This window comes from Rhizoctonia solani, chromosome 16 (assembly GCF_016906535.1).
Source record: "Rhizoctonia solani chromosome 16, complete sequence".
NCBI classification, from domain to species: Eukaryota; Fungi; Basidiomycota; class Agaricomycetes; order Cantharellales; family Ceratobasidiaceae; genus Rhizoctonia; species Rhizoctonia solani.
In genome coordinates, this window is record NC_057385.1 from 1,470,699 (window position 1) to 1,483,553 (window position 12,855).

General features: G+C 49.3%; 4 protein-coding genes across 4 annotated transcripts; 1 reads left to right on the top strand and 3 right to left on the bottom strand.

Moving 5' to 3' along the window:
- Nucleotides 1-29: 29 nt before the first annotated feature.
- On the bottom strand, nt 30-907 carry RhiXN_01708 (uncharacterized protein; the record flags this gene model as incomplete). The annotated part of the gene is made up of 2 exons (XM_043321527.1): nt 30-659; nt 776-907. The coding sequence occupies 2 exons, from the start codon at nt 905-907 to the stop codon at nt 30-32; spliced, it is 762 nt and encodes a 253-aa protein (XP_043187350.1).
- A 566-nt stretch (nt 908-1,473) lies between these two features.
- Nucleotides 1,474-5,146, top strand: RhiXN_01709 (helicase domain-containing protein; the record flags this gene model as incomplete). The annotated part of the gene is made up of 12 exons (XM_043321528.1): nt 1,474-1,662; nt 1,711-2,141; nt 2,190-2,684; nt 2,731-2,793; nt 2,850-2,879; nt 2,929-3,324; nt 3,380-3,903; nt 3,952-4,073; nt 4,131-4,305; nt 4,363-4,592; nt 4,662-4,767; nt 4,824-5,146. The coding sequence occupies 12 exons, from the start codon at nt 1,474-1,476 to the stop codon at nt 5,144-5,146; spliced, it is 3,084 nt and encodes a 1,027-aa protein (XP_043187351.1).
- Nucleotides 5,147-6,217: 1,071 nt separating this feature from the next.
- RhiXN_01710 (stress protein A family protein) lies at nt 6,218-9,004 on the bottom strand (the record flags this gene model as incomplete). The annotated part of the gene is made up of 10 exons (XM_043321529.1): nt 6,218-6,412; nt 6,551-6,587; nt 6,655-6,721; nt 6,771-6,891; nt 6,951-7,000; nt 7,056-7,874; nt 7,928-8,336; nt 8,452-8,631; nt 8,685-8,788; nt 8,848-9,004. 10 exons carry the CDS (start codon nt 9,002-9,004, stop codon nt 6,218-6,220), a joined length of 2,139 nt encoding a protein of 712 aa, XP_043187352.1.
- Nucleotides 9,005-11,113: 2,109 nt separating this feature from the next.
- RhiXN_01711 (uncharacterized protein) lies at nt 11,114-11,855 on the bottom strand (the record flags this gene model as incomplete). The annotated part of the gene is made up of 5 exons (XM_043321530.1): nt 11,114-11,186; nt 11,237-11,295; nt 11,337-11,384; nt 11,434-11,603; nt 11,648-11,855. The coding sequence occupies 5 exons, from the start codon at nt 11,853-11,855 to the stop codon at nt 11,114-11,116; spliced, it is 558 nt and encodes a 185-aa protein (XP_043187353.1).
- Between the last annotated feature and the right edge of the window lie 1,000 nt (nt 11,856-12,855).

Here is a 12,855-nt window from a genome sequence, read left to right on the forward strand (position 1 = left end):
CCGGACGACTTGGTCCTGCTTCCGTGCCGTTATACAGCGCGTTTTCTGCGATTGAAGAGATTGGTTGCCGAGTTTTTCGATTTTTTGAATGAATGAATTCGTGCTGTTCTTTTCTTCGTCGGTATCGTCATATAGTTGTCTGTTCTCGATGATGTTGGCGATGGCTTGGTTGGTGATGGTGTAGTATTGATGCAGCGTTCAAGGGCTTCGTTGTCGGGGTAGCCGGCCTCGAGGCGTTTAAACCAGTGTAGCTCTTGGCTGCTGAAGACCCAATCTTCCATGGGGGTGACTTGTCTTTCGGTGGGTCTCGTGCGGTTTCGGGTGGGGGTGGTTGATCCTGGCCTAGATACTGCCTTCTCTTCAACGTATGTGATTTTGGGAGGGCTAGAAGAGGGTTCATCGTCCAACGTATATTCCGTGAGTTGCGCTAGCGCCGCGCCGGCATCTCTAACCTGTTCTGACTCTTGTGAGGAGCTGATGACCAGTGTGATGCCTGCGTTTGCGACGACGGAGCTTCTCGGCGGGCTTGCGACGAGAGGAACAGTGGGGGGTGGGCTAAGGGTATAGTCCGAGATGCGGTCAGTTTCGGCTAGCGCGCTAGCGACTGCCTCTTGTGTGCCTCCGCTAGGGATGGCAGAGAAAGGATTTTTGTATACAGGCTTACGGTTAGGGACATTTGCTATTTTTCTGGGTTTTTTGTCGGAATCATCGGATGCGTAAATAGATATGGAGTCATTCGAGTCATTGTTTTTGGGTTTTTGATAACTTTTCTAACAGTCGGGTAATCAGAAGCAATATCATGTTCGTGTATGCCAGTCAAATCAGAGGTAGAACGAGTAGAACGACGCAAAATGTTCGAAAAGCGCGAGCTAATGCCTTTGCCCTTGGGCTCAGGATTGTCGGTCATGGTCGTGGCGTCACGTGCCACGTGTCACGTGTAGCGATCAGAGATCGACCCGTGGGCTTGGGGTGCACACCGCGTTGAAGAAACAACCAAGTACAGAACCGGAAGATAACGGCATCATATCATCGCTTTGCCTAGATTTAGGGCATATTTTGAAGTCGAGTTAAGAATTCCCTAATCAGGCAGTTAGCATCATATATGCTATGATATCAATAGTTGCCACCGGACTATCGTTCTTTGCTCTAGCCCCAATAGAGCACATGTTACCCGGCCTTGCGTAGCCCTAACAAAACACTTCCGATTCGAAGGTTTACGCCGTTCTCTTTTGTCTTGCAGATCATAACTGTAGTCCAAGCTATGTCCTGCCTCGTGCCCCCAAGCCACCTTGGGAACTCTTGAGCGATTGAGAACTCTTCTTTTGGGATGAAAGGCTCAGCACCTTTAGCCTTCCATCGCTAGTGCCTCATTTATTCTATCTTCGAGTGGCTAAAGGGTTAGCCCTTTGTATAAAATACGGCTTATGGGGCTCTTTCGCATTATGCCAGCACCTTGTCCCCTAACTTTACTAAATGCCGGTGTGCAGCGAGTTACTGGCCCATGGCGTGTGCCATACGGACCTCTGCACGGCCTCTCATATTCTTGATTTCTTCTGTTCATCGTGTAATATCATCTGTGACTCAGAGCGCACATTTAAATCACACTTGGGTGGTCGCAAGCATCGCGCCGCTACCAAAACGCCGACGCTTAGCAATTGCCTGGTGTGCTCCGTTATTCTCCCCAACTCTAACCCATATACCTTAAACCAGCACTCTCAAGGAAGCGCCCATCAACGTCGTCTCTCCCAACTCGATGTTACTCCCGACCCTTGGTATACGGTAACAGAAGCAGAAGCTCCGATCAACTCGATTAGATGTGATACTTGCAATCAGAATATTCCACGAACAGTCTGGGCCTCACACATCTCTAAAGACAGCCACATTCGGCGCTCAAGAGTGGCTAACTTTCAGTCAGTTTTGCGGGAGACTGAGAAGGACAAACATGGCGTGGAGGTCTCCTATGGCGTTGGAACCAATTCTACCGACGGAGGCGCTGAAGTAGATTTCGGAACCATCGATCCCAACAACGCACAAGAGATCAAGAAGGTTGTTACTCTTCGGCTAAACACTCCAGCAGACATAACCTTGAACTCAACCAGGCTAGCATCCTCAGCAGGACGCTCTTCCCGGGTTTCTCCTCAGTAAGTGATCTTGTTGATAGCCTTTCTCGCATTAATCGATTCATATAGGTTTCATGTCACTGAAATGGATCCTATTGCTTTGCCACTAAAGCGACTCGTTTCTTTACCTCTTTACTTCCGATCCCTAGGACATCGGGGTTACTTTGCTGATCGACTGGAGCTCACTTTCCATGACAAATCCCTCCGCAAATCCTTCACTATTACACGTCCACTTCGAGCAACAGTTGGAAATGTTACAGATCTTGAACAACTCCGTCCATCGGCTCCATATGTACGGCCTCCCCCAAAACCTCGAAGGGATCGAGAAGAGAAGTTGGTCGATGGGATTAAGCCTTCGAGTCAACGTATCGAATGGGTTGTGGAACTGCCCAAGGCCATTATGCCTTTTCATTGCGATCATTTTGGAAAGTCGTACTGGAGTAGACGCCAAGCTGACCAGAGTCAAACAGTTGCCTGGAATGCACGGGGATTTGATAGGCGCGGCCCGCCGTCATACAGTCGCTTCTGGGAGACTTTGCTCTATATTGAAGAACATCAGGCAGAGTGAGTATACGAGGAAGGTATGACACTATCGACTTATAAGCCGCAGAATCGACCTAGAGCGATACGATCAAGAAAACGTGGAATTGTCTAGACATAACTCGTATTTCTTGTGAGCGCTATCCCCATTGTGTAGGGTTTTATTAACAACGAGTTCTTTTCATGCAGTTTAAAGGTCCCTGGGCTCGCTGAGAAACGGTATGACTCTAGTACGCTTAGTTCCACAATATCTCTTATTTTTTCCTAGTCCTTCAGTGCTGGTAGGGGACTCTATCAAGGTTCGACCGCATAAACCCTCAGAGGCCGACAATAAGACATGGTATATCGGCTACGTCCACATTGTACGCAAAGACGAGGTCGGGCTTCGTTTTGCCCATCGCTTTGTACCTCCTCTCGGAACTCGCTTCGATGTCCGATTCTGCCTTAATAGGATTCCGGTCTTGCGCATGCACCAGGCACTCGCAACAGCGTTTGCTGAGCCAAGAGCCTTGTTTCCTACTATCGTTCACGAAAAGCCCCATTTGACGAGGAGACATGTGCGAACTGTGAATCCACTTGTGGACCAAAACCCCCCTCAACTCCTGGCGGTTAAGTCTATTCTGAGTCTCCCTCCCGGTAGCCCCCCATTTATTATATTCGGACCGTGAGTCAATTAAAACCTATCGAGCTGCAGCTTTGTTTAATGACCTACTCTCAAGGCCAGGAACGGGAAAGACGGTTACTGCTGTTGAAAGTATGCTTCAGCTGCTCCTTGCTAATCGCACCATTAGAGTTCTCGCAACAGCTCCAAGTAACTCCGCAGCCGATTTGATTGCTCGCAAACTCTTGGAGAGTGGTAAACTCCACCAAGGTGATTTGCTCAGGCTCAATGCGCTTTCTCGCACCCCGGATCCAGATAGCATACATTCACAAGTACTAGCAAGCTCTTATGTCCGAGACGGGAGTTTTAGATTTCCCGGAGTCAATAGGCTTCTATTAGCCGACGAAGAGTATAACCAGTATCGCAAGCATGGTCAGAATGCTGTCAAGCCCTTGAAAGATTACCGAGTTGTTGTAGCTACGTGCGTTACCGCGTCCGTTCCATATCAACTAGGTATTCCTCGAGGTCATTTTGACTGGATTTTTGTGGACGAAGCTGGGCAGGCGTGTGAGCCTGAAGCGATGATCTCGGTCAAGACTCTCGCTGGTTCTGAAACAAACATCGTTCTTAGTGGTGATGTGGGTAACTGCATATAGCCATCTAGATGATTGCTGAGAGCGCCTCATATAGCCTCGACAACTCGGGCCAGTAATAAGATCCCCAATCTCACTTCAATTGGGTCTTGGACTCAGTTATCTCGAAAGACTGATGAACATGGACATGTACAACCCGTCTTCCATGCGCGGAAGGACGTAAGTCGCCGGTTCGAATGCCCGAGAAGTGGCTCTCATTCGGCTTATTTCTATCAGAGTTGTGAAGCTTTCAAAGAATTGGCGCAACCATCCTGCGATCTGAGGTACTCGAACGAAAGGTTTTACGATAACGAACTCGAGAGCTGCGCCTCTGCGAGCGTCACTAACAGCCTGCTCGCCTGGTCAGAGCTTGGTCGCACCGGATTCCCCATCATTTTTGAGAATATTGCGGGTGCAGAACATTTTGATTTACTACCACAACTGTGTTTCTTACATCTTAACTCTATAGGTCAGGACTTACGCGAGGCATCTTCCCCGTCCTGGTATAACCCCATGGAAGTCTCCCGAGTCAAGGACTATGTCAGGATGCTGCGTGATTTACGTCGCCCCCATATTAGCACGACAGATATTGGGGTTATTACCCCTTATAACCAGCAAGTTCAACATATCCGTAGAATCCTACGCGGAAGCAACGGAGAAGGAATAAAAGTTGGCAGCGTAGAGGAATTCCAGGGACAAGTAAGCTTTTCTTTCTTTTTTCTTTTACCCAAATTGGTGGCTCTAACAAATCTCACACCCTCACTCCAGGAACGCAAAGTCATCATTGTTTCAACTGTTCGGAGCAGCGCTAACGAAGTTGAATTCGACTTGCGACACACTCTCGGCTTCGTTGCCAATGACAGGAGGTTCAACGGTAATTGTCGCAAATAGCGCCTGTAATCGGTTCACAAGCTTACGACAATCAAACAGTCACCATAACTCGTGCTCAAGCACTGTTGATCATTGTCGGAGATGCATCTGTCCTTGGCCTCGACCCGTTGTGGCGCTCTTTCCTCTCGTACATTCACCAGGAGGGTGGCTGGAAGGGCAGCCCGATTCCATGGGAAGGGAACGAAGCGGGTAACGCATACAGTGCCGGTCAAAGGTCCGCTGCAGCACTGGATGATTTGACATTGCTTATCGAACGCACACGTACAATGAATTTGAGCCTTGGGGGCGGGCCAGCTGGAAACGCGGATGATGTGGACGTTCAGGAAGGGAACGTTGACCGCCCATGGCGCGAGGACGAGTAAAACTTTGGTATCGATCAGCCTTTGGCTCGCACACACGATGTTATTGTCAGCCACTGTGGGATCTGTCTCAACTTTTGACGACAAGTGGCTTGGATAGAACTTTGTAACTCGAGTCCGAATCGATCATGGTCTGCCTTGCGAAACTTCTCGCTCCCGTGTACATTACCACTTCCCTGATGCCGTTTTCTGTGATTGAACCCCCCCCCCTTCGTATTTACAAACTTGAATCAACGTTTTCTCAAAACTTCTGCACAGCGCTCACTGAAATAGTCTGGGGTCCCGGGCATCGAAAGATTAAGACTCAACACCTTACCCTTTCATCAGTCCACCAACTACCGCTCAACGTTTTGAACCCTACTATAGCCTGAGCTTAAATCCAACGCGTACATCTATAGCGAAATCTGCTCAGCCACACATATATGTATATATACGTTGGAGTCACCCCTAATTCACGATCGTACTCATTCGTGCGCCTCAAGGGGTGTGTCTTTGCCACCTCTGATGCGTCGTGTCATTCGACAGCTATAGCTGATGGGGAGAAGACGCGAGCTTACTGGTTCCAGCTGATCGCTCTCAGAGTCCGAGCGTGCGTTTCGCTCAGGATCTCCGTGGATCTGAACCAAATGATTGCCTTTCGGGGGTTATTTGGTTCCAGAATAACTTGAATACCAATTATGTATTAGTGCGCGACATGCTGCGTTCCCTTCAGCCCCCTTGTGACCATCGCCGAGCATGCAGGGGTCAGGAGGTTCGGAGCCTTCATGTACGACAAATCGTCATCACGAGAGTCATCCAGGAACGGAAAAACTTGGCCATGGTGGTCAGAAGCGCCATAGAATTATGACGCCATTCTACCCAACATGGCTCATATGTAAATGTTGAATGGGGGGAGGGGGATAATGTGTATAATACAAACAAAAAGCAACGACATAACTATTTATGTAGAAGCAAATAGCCCGTTTTGCACGAGACTTTCACAGAAACCAAGGCCTAAAGCGCAGCCACCCACCAGCACTTTGCAAATGATTGTCAACAAGGCCCTGTAATAACACTCCACAGCTATCAATTTGCTCAAGACTTGTCCTCCGCCTCTTCGGACTCGATTTGGTCGCGAGTAGCGTCTGCGTCCCGTTCTGCCTTTCCTGGACCAGCCTTATCGATCGCAGCCTCGGAGATCGGGACTCGTTTGTGAGTCTCAAGATGAGCGGCACGCCTCGCCGGGCGCTTGAGTCTACGTCTAGCCACCATGACAGGGACGGAAGATTTCTATCAGCAAAAAAAAGGGTTAGCACATGAATAAGATGTTCTCAAAAAAACGATCGACCAGAAAGAGGGATAGTTTTGTGTGTACGAAAATCATTGATGGGATAAACAAAATCTCAAGTTATGGAATGCGAAACATACCTGAATAAGATAGTGCGAAGTGGATCCAAGCAGGATCCTATAAGGTTAACGGAAAATACTCGTAAGTTTACGGCGAAACTGTTATATTGACAAAACCAACTAACCCTTTTAGCGCGTTCAGACCTCGTGAACCGACAATTGCCATGGTAGGTTCGGTATAATCTATCAAATCTGTCCAAAGAGTGAGACGTCTCACGTGGAGGCAGTACATATTACATACCTAGGAGCATCCGGCGACTATTCTTTGAATGGATAGCCTGACAAAATACGCGAACGTTCAACCGAGTCCGCTGGAGGAGCCCGGTAACTTGGCGGCACAGCAAGTAGGTCAGTGTATGACGCTAGGTAAGGGAGTTTTTGTCATTGGATGCGGACCAAGCCCATAAGCGAACTAACCCACCTCCTGCTGGTTTTTGATCTTCTGAGACTTGTCGTTTGTAGCCTCATCAACTAAAAGACAAGATTAACAAGGCGATGATCAGAAGAAAGAATGATGTTCGCTTACGTTTACTCTCGGTCTCTTGAACATTGACGACGATCATCTCGTCACCGTCCCTCAGTACGGTCCCAATCCCCCACTCGACAGCATACCTACTCTCCTCGCTGAGATCCGAGGCGACAACATATCGTCTCCCCTCTCGTTCGGCTGCGTCCGGGTTGCCGTGCGTGAGCATAATCATACACCGATTCGGACCGTAGACTGGGCGAGAGGTCGTCAACTCCAGTGCGTCATGGCGCATGCTCTTTTTCCGACCACGTCCCATCGCATCAGTTGGCCCAGCGGAGCTCTGATCGCCTTGACCATTCCCTTTACCCACGGCGGTAGATCCAGACGTAGAGTTTGTTGTACCGGGGCGAGAAAAGTATGTCTTTTCAAACACGGGCTCCGTAGGTTGAACGATATTGACACCTTCGCCTAGGGGATCCGAATCGAACTCTGCTGCCTCTTCTTGCTGGGCCAACATCAGCTCCGGGGACTGGAGAGCTTCAGAATTGAGTGCCGTATTGAGTTGTGTTTGATCGTCGAATTGGATGTCGCCAGACGACCAGGATTCCTCATCCGAGTCCCATGAGCCAGAAGATTCGTCCGAGTCGGAGTCTGTGTCATCATCGCCGGCCGTCGACGAGGCGGGCACGGAACCCTCTTTGGTGGTGGTGGACGGAGATGTACTTGGATCGGTGGGGGAGACATCGTCGGGCTCGCCCGGAACTTTAACGTCTTCCTTGTCTTTATCATCCGGGTTCTCTTCGGTTTGGTCTTGGGCAGAGTCATCACCAAGACCGGCTGCCTTTTTAGCCCGCTTCTTGCCCTTGCGGACTTTGGCTTTAAACGCAGTACGCCGGGGAGCGACCCCCGCAGATTCGCCCACGTCAGACTCGATATCGCTTTGGGTGTAACGAAGTGCGCCAGGACTCGGCTTCGTCCACGACGGCTACCATTGCCATCCTCACTGGCATTCGAGGCAAATGAGAATCGGCGAAAGGGCGATGATGATCGAGCTCGTGCCTCCCTTCCTCTGTCTTCGCGATCTTTCCGGCCTCGTTCATTATCACCTGGCTTGGGAGTTTTCTCGCGCGTCAAGCTTAGTGCACCTAAACCGAGGTAGGAGCTAAAGCTGGCCTTTTTGCTGAAGCCTGAGGAAGAACCGCCAGCAGATGGTGGAGGTGATAGGGACGAATCGGCTCCTCGGGTGGGTTGTGTGGGAGATGAGGAAACACTGTATGATCCCGTGGCGCCATCGCGGGATGTGCTGCGAGCAATTGCGGTCAGAATAAGCTGTTCAGCCTGCAAAACAACCGAGATCAATCATTGTAGCGGCAAAGCATTGAATTAAAGTCACGAGACCCGGGGGATCTCCCCTGGATAAACAAGGGTCACAATTCAAAGATGACAGACGTACCTTTTTGTCGAGTTCCGTGAGTGAGAGTTGGCGTGTGAGCGGGGAAGGCGAGGCGGCGGTTCGGGAGGATGGAGAAACAGGGGTCAGCATGGACATATTGTTAACAGATGGGAGCGAGTGGGTGCGGCTCATGGACAAATCGAGGCCGCCGGATGAGGATGGCTGGAGGATGACTTCTGGCTGCCGTGGCTGGTGGAACGAGTAAAGAGGGGGAATCCGCCGCTATTGGAAACGGGGGTGACTGGAGAGTTGTCAAAGGGGGAATTCCGTTCCTCTGCGGGGGATGACGTGGTGCTTGTGCTTGTGCTAGTTGTCGCTGTCGAGGGAGTGCCACTCGCTTCGGGTGTATGAGCAGGCCATCCAGTGGACGCTGCTACTTCTCCCTCGACCACCGACTAAGCGCACTGTTCGGCCGTTGCGGACCACTGAGGCCTTTCTTGGGCCATCCAAACCAACTCGTACGACGTGCAGACTTGGGCGTAGGAGCAATGACCATCGTGGCATCCGGGGCCTCGACCGTTTGGGAAGATGAGGAATAGTTATTATCGCCCATTTTGTGTTGTCAAGGCGCAAAGCAAAACAGGGCAGACAGCTATAGCAGGAAGTCCAAAGCAAATAGCAAAGATCGAGAGCGAAAGAATAGCAGTAACAGTAGCGGTCGCAGATTGAAATAGAATCAACGGGATTGGGGCAGACGTCTCACCTCAGCGTCGGCAGCCTTGCCACTTAACGCCTGGACAAGAAAAGTTGATGTTCCCGCGAGGTGATGGCAGGATTGACGAGTCAGATCAGGGAGAAGCCAAGTCGTCGTTACAGTTGTCACGTTGCCAGTTTGGCCAGACCGCCAGGGGTACAACACACACCAAGGGTGAGCAAATCATCCTCATTCAGTACCACACACTTACGAAACTTGTGGCTGCGTCCAGGTCGTTATTCTTTTGCTAAATGCGACCGTAATCATACCCCAGTAAGGGTGTTTGACGTTAATCAGAGTGGTAAGACCAGCACTCGTTACTCACCCGCAAAGCAAAGATCGCAGTCCTGCGATGGATCCCGAGCGATACAATATGCGCTATCTTATCCTCTTGATTCATTTTATCCAAATTTCAGTAAAGGTTGTAGCAGTGGAGAAATGAGCAGATGGTCATCTGCGGAGCATCCGGGATGCGATAGCGGATGTGAACCGAGTGGTCTCGGCGCTTACGACATCCAAAAGGCCAAGGCACATGAATCATAGTTTCGGAGGCTGACGACAAAATCGGTCCATCTGGTGCCGGGGGCAGCTATAACTCGAGCGACATACAGCACTCTTGCCACCCAAAACCACCTGTCTCCTCGATCCTTGCGCGCATACTGTCACACACTCGGTGTCACAGCGTGAAAACGCCGTCGAGCGATCAGCTGGGTTGACAAATAACCAGACGATCCCAAATCAACTCTGATCTCAAACACCGCGCTGTCCCGTTTGTCACTTTTCGAAGTTGTCAATTTTTTCGGAGCTAGCTCAACAATTAGCCGGTGTACATACGCAGATTTTCGAATGCTTCTTGTCGGAAATCCTAGAGTTGCATGGTCCAATGGGGGTAAACACGGCTTAGAAGGTGGCGATCTATGCATGGCATGTGATTCGAGGTTGGAGAGGTTCCTCAGTTGGAGCCGGACCACTTGGCCTCGAACTTTTGAAGGTTTAATGTTTCATAGCATTAGTGTTTGGTGACTTTATCCAAGTATTGCATATAGGGATGTTACTTGAGCCGAGGTTGTCAATACGAAAATGACCCAGTTGTATAATGAAATGAACTCAGCCATTGCCGGCGGTTAACTGCCGTGCACGAATATCCTATAATGGCCGGGGGTAATAGACTCACCGGAGTACCAGTGGGAGAATCTTATAATTGATACTAGCATCTGCCACAATCATCTGCATTTCATCGTGAGCTTAGTACCGAACACCAGACAGCTTGGGATACAATTACAATTGAAGAGAGCCACTGGTAGACTCGATTTCGCTAAGCCAAGCGATCCGAAGAGGTGCTATTATAAAGCCCGGCACCAAAGATGAGGATATGTCCAATGAGCTGGATGCGCGCGTGTAGCTAAAGTCAATAGACATACACCAAGCCAAGCTTGCCGGATTTTAGAGGCTCAACTACTAAATGAAATGTCGAGACAATCGCATGGCATGATTGAATAATGTATGTGTGCGTAATCTTCGAACTCTTCGATCTAGGAACCGTGAGTATAACCTTACTGAGAATGATTCCCTCGTACCTCCCCCTCGGCTTATTACGAATGGGCATTTCTTGGAGCACTTGGAAAACAAGTGCCAACTATCACAAATTTGGCCCTGTTCTTAAAGCTTGAAGCTATCAAAAATGAGGATATGCGCGATTTTTTGCTTGATATCGACTTTTAACGACTTCACGCAAGATGAAAAGAGATCAAAGCGTATTTTTCTTTAGACACATAGTCGGTACCCAAAAAAAGACAAACAAAGGTAACAATCGCTTTAAGTAAAGATATTGTGCCAGCTTGCCTTAGTCCTAGCGAGAAATAGAAAAAGGAAAGTATTTGGTTTAAAAGAACGAGGAGACGGTGCAAGCGCTTTGCTCGAAGAAGCTCATCGAGGAGGAGTTAACCGTTGCGCGTATTTGACTTCTGCTTAGAGGCCGAGGATACCAACGCATAGGTTAAACTTGACCTTGAGGAGCAATGCGAGGTTAGCACCACCGAGCCTAAGGAAACGGTCAGACAATGATCAAGTCTCTCAAAGTCAATGACCTACAAGCCAGCGATCAGCCCAAGAATAGTTCCAAGAAGGCCACCGCAAGCGGAGAGCAAGCCCTTGAGAGCACGTCAATAACAACAATGAGACCCAAGAAGACATCGAAGTTTGGCTTGTCACTCCACTTGCCACAATGCGAGGCAATGTCCTGTGATGAGAGCGTAAGCTATCACACACCACTCAACAATTCAACTCACAATGACGATGCTAACGCAGAGGTTGACGAATGATGAAATCTTGCCATTGAGTAACCCGAGACAAGTCCTTAGGCAAGCTAAGATGAGGACAACTGCGGCGTTGATGAGAACAACAATGTCCGCAACAATACCCGCGGGATCGGTTCCGTGTTGTAGCAGGCATCTGAGAGCTATCTGTCAAATGGCGTTTGTGTGTAGGACAATACGAGCTTACCAAGGAGGTCGAGTTTAATCGCGATGTCTGCCTTGAGCCTGACTAGAATATCGACAACCTGGTTCCCGGTAGTGCAGCCGACAGAACAGGTACCACCACGGGCAAGCAGGTTCTTGCCAGCTTCGACGGGAGCACCCCAAACAAGCATGCTAAAGGATAACACGACGAAAGCAATGGCAAGAATACGAGCGAGAGGAGAGCGGATCATGTTGGCAATGAGAGAAGCTGGCGACGCTGAGGATGGGTGCTGAGGTCAATGCTGAACTGGCCCTCTTTCAAGTACCTTATATACTGCACTTCCCCTATGCTCCTGCATACAACTCTCTTGGTCGAGCCAAATGCCGCCCATGTAGCTTCCCCATGGTCATCATGAAGGTTCAGAGACTTCAGGGAACTGATTGATTGCAAGAGACCCCCATCAGCCTCTTGCTAGAAAGGGGCGTGTGGACCCCTTTCTGACAGTGTATTCAACTCCGGGAATGCGCCTGCCGGCCATAAACTTTTCAATGAGATCGCGATTCTCTCCCTTGTAAATCTTCAAACCAGACTGAATTAAGTTCCGATCGAAAACATCGGTGATGGAGATCAACCGAATTGAGACGAACATTGAGTCATTAAAGCTCGGGCCGAATCGGTAATCAACTTAACAAAAATTGTACCAGCCCGTACCGGGCGATCAACCCACTGGTAGACGAAGCGAAATTTTCGCAACAACTCGCGTGAGGAATCACAGTGGGCACTCTTCGGAGGATCAAACCATTCTTAACCGTGGAGCCAGAACTTCAAAATCGTAGGGACTAAGGTCGAGAACTTACGGACGAACCGACCCTTTCGCTAATTCTATTGCCCTACATACATATACTTTGTAATTACACGTACATTTTGAAAGGTAGTTCAGCCACAACATCATAACAGGGAAAATGATGTATCAAATCTAACCGGAGTAGGCTTTTAGCCTAATCTCCTCGTCCTTTCAACTATGAAAAGTAACAAAGTCTCAAATGAACTAGCCCGAACTGAACCTACTCTGCTTACTTTCTGTATAAATTATCAATTTGTGCATCATAAGATACAATCACATGTTTGTAGTGTTTCGGGGGGTTGTGTCACTTGACACTCAAACTATAGGGGTCTTCGGGATAACAGACCAAAGTTGGTGCAGCCCCAAAGGTACCGGTTGTGTGGAGGAGCCTTCGTGCCCTGATCGC